This window comes from Microtus oregoni, unplaced genomic scaffold (assembly GCF_018167655.1).
Source record: "Microtus oregoni isolate MIOR12 unplaced genomic scaffold, Mior012 000021F_ref0000039, whole genome shotgun sequence".
Taxonomy (NCBI): Eukaryota; Metazoa; Chordata; class Mammalia; order Rodentia; family Cricetidae; genus Microtus; species Microtus oregoni.
Window position 1 is genome coordinate 7,210,536 of NW_024543080.1, and position 10,653 is coordinate 7,221,188.

The 10,653-nt window shown below is 40.0% G+C and overlaps 1 protein-coding gene across 1 annotated transcript; it reads right to left on the reverse strand.

The window, feature by feature from the left end:
* Positions 1 to 712: 712 nt before the first annotated feature.
* Positions 713 to 2,205, reverse strand: LOC121460953 (platelet basic protein-like). The gene is made up of 3 exons (XM_041671651.1): positions 2,041 to 2,205; positions 1,579 to 1,708; positions 713 to 1,442 (listed from the first exon to the last, which is right to left on the reverse strand). Exons 1-3 carry the CDS (start codon positions 2,159 to 2,161, stop codon positions 1,352 to 1,354), a joined length of 342 nt encoding a protein of 113 aa, XP_041527585.1. The 5' UTR covers positions 2,162 to 2,205; the 3' UTR covers positions 713 to 1,351.
* Positions 2,206 to 10,653: the final 8,448 nt, after the last annotated feature.

A 10,653-nucleotide genomic window follows, 5' to 3' on the forward strand; every position in this document is an offset into this window, starting at 1 on the left:
CATTTTATGCCCTACAGCAGGTTTCTTTTAGCCCTGCTGGGAACTGAACCCAGGGACTCTCACATCCTGGGTAAGTGCTCTACCACTGAGCTACATTTCCAACCCAAAGGAAGTCTCTGTTCCCTCCCTCCCCTAATGTGGGGAATGCTAGTAGTTCTGCTAATAGCCAATTGCTGACATCTCTAAGTGGGTTATTATGTGATATGCAGTATTTAAAGTCTTTGCATTTTCTCACACCAGCTCTATTAGACAGGCAAGAGAGCATTCACATTTTAGAGATAAAGAGACTAGTAACTAACACACATAGAATACTTAATATGCCTAGCATTTTTAAGAAATAAATCTTGCTAGTGTACGATATTGAAAATGGCACAGATCATCAACTTAGTGAAAATATTGTGAAATACCAAATATTGGTTTTTAAAAAATAGAGGCCTAGGAATGTTGCCCAGTGGCAGAACACTTGCCTACCCTACATGATGCCCCAGGTTCAGTGTAAGAGAGAGAGAATATACTAAACCAGTTAGCAGCAGGTAAGACCTATCTAACATGTTTCAATGTTTCAGACGAGGGTGAAGTTTTAAAAAACCAGAGGGTGTTAATCCCCTTTTCGTCACACACTTTCAGTGCTGCTGGTGTTGAGCAGACTTTTTAGAAAGTAAATTACTACTGCTTATAGAACTTATATATTTTATGACTTTATTATGTTCAATTTGAAGGTTAAAACAAACACTAGAGAACATTGCAGAGGTTGCTTGGAAACAAGGCATTCTTGGGCTAAGACAATGGCAAAACTCTTGCAAACAAGTATCCACTGAACAAGTATGCTCTGCTTGGATCCAGGCAGTTCCTATTATTATTGATTGTTGTTAAGTCTTTCAATAAATATGCATATACATATATGTGTATAACAGCAGTTAATGAAAAAAGAGGCGTAAGTATGAAAAAGAACAGGAAAGGTACATAAAAGGGTTTTGGAGGGGGAAAGGGAAGGGAAAAGTGATCAACCTATAAACTCAAACCTAAAAGAAATAATTCAAAAAATACAGAAATAAAACTTGACATAATGCACTTGGAAAGAAAACTTCAATGAAAGAAATGCAAAACACAGTGCAATGTCTAGCCAAGAATTGCAGAAATAACCCATCAACTGCAAGTTCCAACTCAGCTCACTTTCATCTTCTTTGCAACAGCCTTTAATATACCTTCTCAGAACACAAGGCGAGTTCTGAGACAAAATGAAAGTATATCCCAATTTTAAGGTGGAAAATGATTCTAGAACATTCAGATTTCAAAACCCGACCCTTCCTGCAAAGTAAAATGGTTTAGCAGAAAGTCCACAGTTGGCTGGTCAATAACCTTCCAATATCTTCATAACTATTTTCTTGATAGCAGAGGCATTGGGGTCCAGGCAGACTTTTCCTCCACTTTTCAGTGTGGCTCTGCAACAGAGAACAGGATTATTATCTTCATATAAGTCAGTCTCTGTCAGAACAAATCCCTGAGGATGGAGAAGAGAGGATAGGTAAAGATGAAGGGTTCCCTAATGACAAGAAGAACAAAGAACTAGGGACTTACATCACTTCCACGTTGGCACAGTGGACTCCTGGCCTGAACACGTTCACCAAGGAAATTCTATTCAGTGGGATTCCAGAGATTGTTTTCGTACATTGACAGCGCAATTCAATATACGGGTCCACATCAATTGCTACATTGGAACACAAGACTTAATTAGTGATTAGAAATTATCTTTCTTTCTTTCCTTACCTGGAGATTGGAAGTAATTGTCTTTCTTTCACACAGACATTGTGAATATGACCTGCAAACCTTCACTAACAAAGCTTGCAGATTGCCTTCCACACATGAAGTGCCCATTAAGTATATCTTAGAATTCTTGGTCATCATACCCCCCACACCCAGAAGCCTCAGTACAGCGACTTTGTGCACGCCTCCAGCCTCCCACACACACATCACAAGCTGCGCGACAAAAGCTGAAGGTAAGTGGCCTTCCGCCTTCATCTTTCCCTGAATTTCTCTTACATTGTCCAACTGTCGTGGGAACCAGGGCAGTGAGGAGCAGGACCAGCAGCGACAATGCCTGTAGATTATGAAGTGGGCTGGTCCCGGGGCCGGAGGATGTCAGTCTGAGTCTGAAGCCCATGGTGGAGAAGACTGAGCTAGAACCTGCTTCCACAGCCAGGAGACTCGGCGTGAGGATGAGCTGTTGCCTGGAACCCTGCTGCTCTGTGGTGTGATATGCCTCCACACCTCTTTTTATACTGCTGAAGAGGTGGAGAGGGAAAAGTGAGTGTAGCCCTGATGTGACCATAAAAGGACGGTCAAGTTGTGCCCAGCCCACACTGACCAGGCAGGTTAAAAATCCTGCAGAGTTAGCTACAAGCTGTGCATCATCTCAGCCCCACTCCTGCTGCCTGCCACTCTCGATGTCTGACTCTTACAGATGTATAAGCACCCGACTTAGAGGACTAAGACCGAGGACAAACTGCTAAAAGCATTTTCTCTGTGTGAGCAGGTAGTCACGAGCCACACCCTTCCAGTGCAGTCTGGGGGGCTTAAAAGATACCAATCCTACTTTCGGTCATAGCTCCTTGAAAAGAGCTGCCTTTCCCTTACCAAATGACGAAGAAAGTTCCTGTCTTGGTTCTCGAGAAATGTCAGAATTCTTTAGGCACATAGAGAGGAAATATGAGTCACTAACTAAATGGATTCCTTCGGGTATGTGAATATGGGCTTCCTTCTGTCTTTTAAGTAAATTTTCTTTTGTAATTTCATCCAAATAAATAAACACACTCTCTTGTATATTTATACAATAAACTACGCGTTTCTACTGTATAAGTGTGTGAATGTCAAGATAAAAATATTTGTTGACTCTTTTATTTTTAAAGAAATATTCATACACCATAGATACATGAAAATTAAGTATGTTCTTTCCTCTTCATAGTTACTCCATACTACTGTTTTTCAACGGTAGCCATCAGTAAGCTACCATTGCCAAATAGAAATTTGGCATTTTTATTCTATCTGTATGTATATATATATATATATGTATGTATGTATATACATTTATAGAGACACACATTAAATACATATGCACAAAAAGATCTTTCTGCACAAGGAAATGAATGATTCTATATGGGTCATTACATAAGTTCCTCATATTCCAAAACTCTGAGTGGAATACAAAGGATTTTAACATTATTCACGATCTTTCATTTTTCTGGCCACTGCAAACAATCCTATGTGTGGCTGACAATATTTATTGGCTTCACTGTGCCCTTTTTATATATATTTAACACTATTCAAACTTCTTTCCATCTTCGATTGGTAAGGTTTTTGTAATTCTTTCTTCTTGGGTGCAAGATACAGTTGCTCAATGCAGACCACACTGGCCTCACACTCGCTATATCGCAATGGTTATCAAACTGTTGGTCTCGGTCTTTTGTGGGGAGGTGGCGAATGACCCTTTCACAGGGGTCACATATCAGATACCCTGAATATCAAATAGTTATACTATGATTTATAACAGCAGCAAAATTGCACTTATGAAATAGCAATGAAATAGGTTTATGGTTAGGTGGTCACCATAACACGAAGAACTACATTAAAAGGTCTCAGCACTAGGAAGGTTGAGAATGCTGTTTTATAGCCTAGGGTTGCCTTGAACTCATGGTCCTTCTTCACCTTCCCAAGTGCTAAGATTGCAGGCACACACTATGATGACCTATTTTAAGAAAATCTTATCACAAAACAGACACTGTCAATAAGGTTCTGGAGGACGTACCAACAAATCAATTGCCGTGTAAGTTTTATAAGCCTTATTAGTCTTGATATAAAACATCTGTTAACGTCTTCTTGTTTAAGAAATAAACACATATTATGTGTCTGACATAATATTCTTGTGTGACTTATTCATTTAACATTTTCTATCTCACGAAAGACCTAAAATATTTGCCCAAAGCATCTGGGCTTTAAATAATGCTTTATAGTCACTACTATTACTGTCGATTGCTATGCCTGTGATTTGTATAAACCTTTTTCTCCTGTTTCAATGGTAAAAGTAAAATATGGAAAACAATGATAATTCATTGAAAATGTGCAGAGAATATCTTATAACAGCCATCTGATTAGAAGCAGCTAGTTTATATAAAATTATAATTTTTAGAACTACTAGAAAATGAATAGATATCAGAGGTGCCTAGCTTTAAAAATAACTTAATAGCTTATTTTATTAATCTTTCACTATCACCCCCATTTTCTAAAATGTGTGGTAAGTTATTTTTGTCTATCCCCTTAAATTGCCTTATAAATAGCAATCTTTCAGGAAACAAGCTAGTTTCTAGGACCCAAAATAAAACCTATCTACTAGCTCCTTTTTTTATGGGTTCTGGGAGATCATTTATTTGTTAAAACTAACACACATATTAGCTCTGCTCAACACAGAGCGTTTTGAAGTGCTCTCTCTCAGAAAGCTCTTCCATGTAGTGCAGGAATAAGCATATATATACCCGAAAAGCAGGTATGAAGCATTTGGCACAGAAGAGTCTAAGGTCAGTAAAAACTTCCGTTTCTTAAAGTTGAGATCATAGGTGGCCAAAAGATTCTCTGTGAGAGCTGGAAGCAATTGTTTCCTACTTAATGTTGAGTTGACAAAAATTGTGCAAATGTCAACAGCACCGACACTCGCAAGAGGAGGATTCCCCTGGCTGCCCAGGGAAGTGCAGATGAGGCGCGGCTTGTGCATGATGATACTGCTACCAGGGGAGCAGTCCTATGTTTTCTAGGCCTGAGAAAATTTACTTTTAATAACTGCATTTGCTGAGCCTCAAATGCATGAACGTGACTCAGTTTCCCTGAGCAGTCATCGTGTGAAGACATTGTAACCTAAGACTTCTTCGGAACCTGAGCATCCATTGGAGTCATCGCGTGAAGACTTTGTAACCTAAGACTGCTTCAGAACCTGAGAACTCATTATTACTCAGAATCACTAATTCTGTTTTTGCTATATGCCAAGTACTCTTAATTCATTGGCGTGGAGTAATTCTTCTTCTTTTGAAGGTTGTTATTATCAAACTTGAGCTTTGGCTGTTGTCTTCTCCCCAGGCTTCCGTTAGTGGGTGTGGATCTGGTTAACCAACTACTCACACCATTGAAAATTCAAAATGACTGCCTCTGCTTGGGTGCGGGCTGGTGCTGGCTGCTGGGACTTCTCCCTACCATGATCCTCTCCCCCTCCCCTCTCTTTACTTGATGCCTCTCTCCTCTCTAGAAAGCCATTGTCTTGTGCTGGCAAGTTTGTTCTGTGGACAAAAGCACTTGCCCCAAAGTCTGATGACCCACATTTGATCCCTAGAACCCATGTGGCAGAAGGAGACACCAACTCTCCAAAGTTGTCCTCTGACCTCCCCACACACCCACAGAATGAATAAATGTGATACTTATTTGAAAAAGAGAAACCATCGCTTTGTGGGGGGAACAATGTATTCTCTATGAAAAGACCTTAGGAGGCTGAATATCATAATCACCCCCCCTAGCCAGGACGATGCACAATGTCTGGTCTGCTTCATAATGACATTTGCCTGACAAACAGTTTTAGGAGGAGAATTGGTCACACATTTGATAATGTTACTACACAACTGGGAGAAGATACTATATAGACTTTTCTCAAGTGTTATAACATAGATTTAGAAATAAATCCTTAGAGTACTAAAATCATTCAAGCAAAGTAACATAAAATTTAAAACTATATATGGATTTTAATACTCCTATCTAAATTTTCTCACTGTGACTAGGAATTTGATTTAGGAAACTGAGGGCAGGAGCCATGCTTCCAAGCCAACTCTCAGAGCTTGTGAGGCAGGATTCATAGTAGTGTGTGGGGGATGTGATGTCAGTTGTCAAGACTGCACACCTAGAAATACTCAGAACTAGACTTGAAAGGCAATGGCTCTGGCTGTGTACTATACGACAGCTATAAAGGGGAGTAGCCATATAAGGGGAGCAGCTCGTCCCTTTAGACGAGCGAACCAACGGCTTCTTTCCATCAATTAAGAGGTAGATCGGGTCAAGCATTGCAATACATGTGAGAAACACATTCATTAAGATCATTTCCACAGTGGGCATGGGGATGGAGTGTCTTGGCAGAGTCTCTGAAACAAGATCCTGATACTGATAGAAACAAAACCTTAGGCTTAACCTGTAGGTCTCCCCATGTCATGCTTCTCTCTTCATAGTTGAGATACGAATGGCCCCTCTCGGGATACTGGAATTAATTCTACTAAGCGTGAATCAAGTGTCAGCCCAGACCAGATGCACATTCTGCCTCTCTTCCGTGGTTTAGTCACAGGGGTGACCAGAATTCCCCAGGTGCTTCTCTGTGTGGTAAATTCCTCCTTCCGCAACATCCAGGAAGGATTTTCAAGTTAAGTGTGTGAGAGTTTACTCACAAAAATTCTTTTCCTCATAGAAGCATTAAAAACCATGCTAGAAACACAAAACCACTAGTCATATTTTACCATAATTCTGTCATACCTTTGGGAATTAAATGTGTCACACTCAGAGGCAAGCAAGAAAGTCTGGCAGATCAAATGAAAGATGCTAGAAACCGGAGAAGGAGTTGCCTGAGCCAAGGCAGGTATGTAGATTGGCTTTTAGCCAACCACATGTTTAATTCCTACTGTGTGGGAGAGTTTCAGAGAGATAAGCGTGAAGCAGTATTTAGAGAACGGAGTGAGGAATCAAGGGGCCATGTCCTTAGACGATAAATGTTAGATTAATCTCTCCCAGGAGCTTTCAGTCTTGTGTGTGTTAGTGGAAGAATCAGGTGGTATTGGACATAGTTGTTGAAAGAAAAAGAATCTGCTCGGACTCTCCCCCAAGACCAAGTTCTCAGCACAAAGGAGATTTATTTGCCCCACAGGGACAGAGGGCAGGAATAAGAGACAAAGACAAGGTATAGAGGAAGAGGGAGAAGGGAGAGAGAAAGGAAGAGGGGTAAGGAATATTTGTCCTGGAGGACAAAGGACTGCCTCTGGATAGAGAGGAGATAGACATGGCACATAGGAAAATGGTGGATTATAAAGGAAAAATGAGAAACCCTGTTAGGATGAAGTGTTTGATTTTATTTGGTCGTCTTAATTAGGTGAGCCGAAGGGGGTTTTTGATTACTGAACCTCAATACTTTGAGAGCTGGACCTTGATGGTCAGTCTCAGGAAGAGGTAGTGGCTGAAAAAAAGGGAATAGACCTTAGTGGCTAGCTTTAGGAATGTAATCGAATGGTTTTTAGCAAGGCAGAGGAAATGTGGAGAATGGTGAGACCAGCTTCCCACACTCTAGCTGGCCAGGGGACCTTCCCCTGTCACTGGGGCTTCTGCATAAGCTGCACCTTGGGAGTATACCGAATCCCATTTGTTCTCTACAGAATGACCAGTTGTAGAATGGCCATGGCACCTAGAATCCCAAGGACAACACAAATCCCAGGGCATCAGTGGTCTAGAAAGAAACTAAACTTACAAGTTTCACATCTGGATAAAACAACAAGAAGACCATGCAGGTGACTAAGCAAAACTAAGCTGCTGCTTTAGCTAAGAACATAAGTGTTGCTGTTTCCATTCAAGCAGCTACAGTGCATGTGAATCAAAGCACCCACTTGGATGTAGGAGGACGTGGTTTTCCCTGCCCTGGAAGCACCTTTCTTTCTGCAGACATCCTCTGGGCGGGGCTCTCCTCACCCGTGCACGTGTTCTCTAAGGACACCGTTGTGTGCTTTCTTCACAAAACTTGTATTTCCTCATCCAAGTACCTTTGCTATGTTTGCGAGATCATGCCAATGAAAGACTGCTCCAAACACTGGAATTTAGAGTTCAAGTATCCACAACAGTCTGGCTTGTTTCTTCACATTTCCGATAACTCATGAGGTAATAAAATGTATTGTTTGAGAGATTAAAGAAGCTACCCTGCAAGTTTAATAATTTTTTTAACTTAGGAGTATGTTCTACTTTTTTATATCATTAAAAATCTTGTCAACAAATCATACTTTTGAAAACTGCTCTAGGCTGTCTCATGTCTTTGAGTCTTTTCTTCTGTCTTCCTCTCTATCTTTTGCACAGGCACATGAGGATATGATACTAGAAAATACATCAGTTGAGTTGATATTTTATATGTAATGAGAGCGATTAAGTGATCAAGAAAAACCAAAGTTTTTATACAGCTAATAATATATTAGTACGTACTAATATGTGAAAGCACTCCCAGTATTAGTATATATAATAGTTTAATTGTATCAAATATATATTTGTGTATGAGTTAGATTGGTATCCTTTTGGATGTTCCTAAAAATGGGCTATTTATATAAATTACCATCTTATTGCTAGAGAGAAAATGAGGCTTCTTGGGCCTATATCATGCCTCTATTTAACTATCTACCATGTCCTAAGCTCTCTCTTAGGAACTGTGATGAAATGATAGATACTGTCCTTACCCTCACGAAGACTACAGTGGTACTGGAACAGACAGGCACTAAATACTTTGGTATACAAAATGTTACAAAGGAAAAATGCAAAATTCTATGGCTGAGAGAGGTTGTTTTGAGGAAGTGGGAGAAAGGATGGAGGTCTACCAGGTGACTGCTGGGGCAGATGTCATGGGTCAGGAACTTTCCCGTAGGTGAAGAGAAAAGAGGCAGGTTAATCAACACCCACCATGAACCAGGTTGCCAGCTTTCGAACAGTATCTAATAGCTTGGGTTAGGACGTTATTAGCTCACTTAGTCTGTCCCGCACATTGGGGATACACAGATAGGTAGGAAATATATGGTGGCTGCTTTAGGGGAGTTCTTTGCAGATTAGGATGGGGGAACCCACAAGCAAACATTAATATCTATTGTAACTCAATCATTTAGTCTCTGAAAGATGCTAAGCTGAGAAAGGTAAGGAAAAAATGTCACGAACAAGGTACCACTGGTGCCAGATTGTGGAGGATGAGTAATTCTGCTCCTGTGGCAAAAAAAGGAGCAAAGCTCTTGCAGGCAGAGCCATAGAAAATAAAACAGACTAAGCCTGACTAGAGAGCCAAATGCCCAATCACAGAGTGTGAGGGAGATGCAATGTTTGAGAAGAAAACAGCAGGCCTTACTTTTTTGGGCTTTATAGTACCTTTTATTTTATTTGTTTTGGGGGTGGGGGCTTTATAGTACGTTTTACTTTAGGTCTAGGAACTACAGAGTCGGCTAGTTAGCTCTGTGTCACTGGAACAGACATCTTCCATGGTGAACTTTAAAAGGGTTTTTAAAAAAGTTATTTTTGGCTCTGTTTTGAAGGTTTGGGGTTTTGGTTCTTAATGTTTTATCTCTGGCAGTACGCTCTATCTGGCAAGAGTGTATGGTGGAGGAGGTAGACCTTTTCACCTGTGGGGGTGGAAGAAAGGCAAAGGTAAGGGTGAGGGTCCTCATGTCCTCTTGAAAGGCATGTCCATTATGATCTAAATCCCCTGTCTGGGCCCCATCTTCTTAAGGTTCCACTGCCTCCCAAAAACAGGAATCTGGGGACTCAGTCTTTCAGGCATGGGCCTCTGGAACTCGCTTGAGAACTGAGCTGGAGCAAATATGAAGACGTCTTATCATTCTTGTGTTTTCTAAGGTCCCCTGAAGCTACTGATGTCCTGCAGGACTAGCAAAATGGGCGTAAGCTTAGAGAAAGGCTGAAATAGTGCAAGGAACTAGGGAAATGTGGCCTTTCTTCAGGCCAGGGAGCTGCAGAGTTAACCGTGAGAAGAATGTAGAATTCAGGATAATGAGAGTCACCATCCCAAGAAATCAGAAACGACCTGAATGAAATTCAGAGATACTTTATTTTTTCTCCAAACAAAAGTAATACAAACAAATGAGACACTTTAAAAAGAACAATCTTAAAATAATGGATACATTAATTTCCTCATAACGAAGCTATCAAATTCTCAAAAAGACACACTGTAGACATCTAAATACCTTAACAATGCAGGTATGTTTGGAGAAGGCAAGGTGATATATTCATATTCAAACACGTTAAGTATGTTTTCAAAACTCTAAGAGTATAGATATTTGCTAAAGTTTCTCTTACTAAAAATAGCTGTTAAATGTGTTTTTATGAAAACTAGACAGGAAGTTACCTGCTTCTTATCTTCTTCATCTACCTATAACACGCACTTAGTAAACTAGTCAATAAATAGCACACAATAAGTTTGATGATAAGTCATGACATTATGCCATACTAAGAAGACATCAAATGTCTAAAATTGTAAGATGAGAATACATCAATCCTTCTAGAACTTACACATGTAGAAATTCTAAATAAGGAAATGTATTCTCTACAGGTTTTTGCATGGCTTGCTAATATCATAAAGTTATATACCACCCCAGGCTCAGTTGTAAGAAAGATGAACACACACAGGCAGCAACAGCAACACAGTTCCCATTTTTTCATATGAAAAAGGATGAGGGTGTCCCCATCAACAACTTCTAAAAGAACTTCATTAATATGTTAATTCCACAGCCTTCCATGAACACTACAAGACATACATGCATAAACAGATATATATATATATATATATATATATATATATATATATATATTTCTAGAGACAAAAATGCAATAGTCACT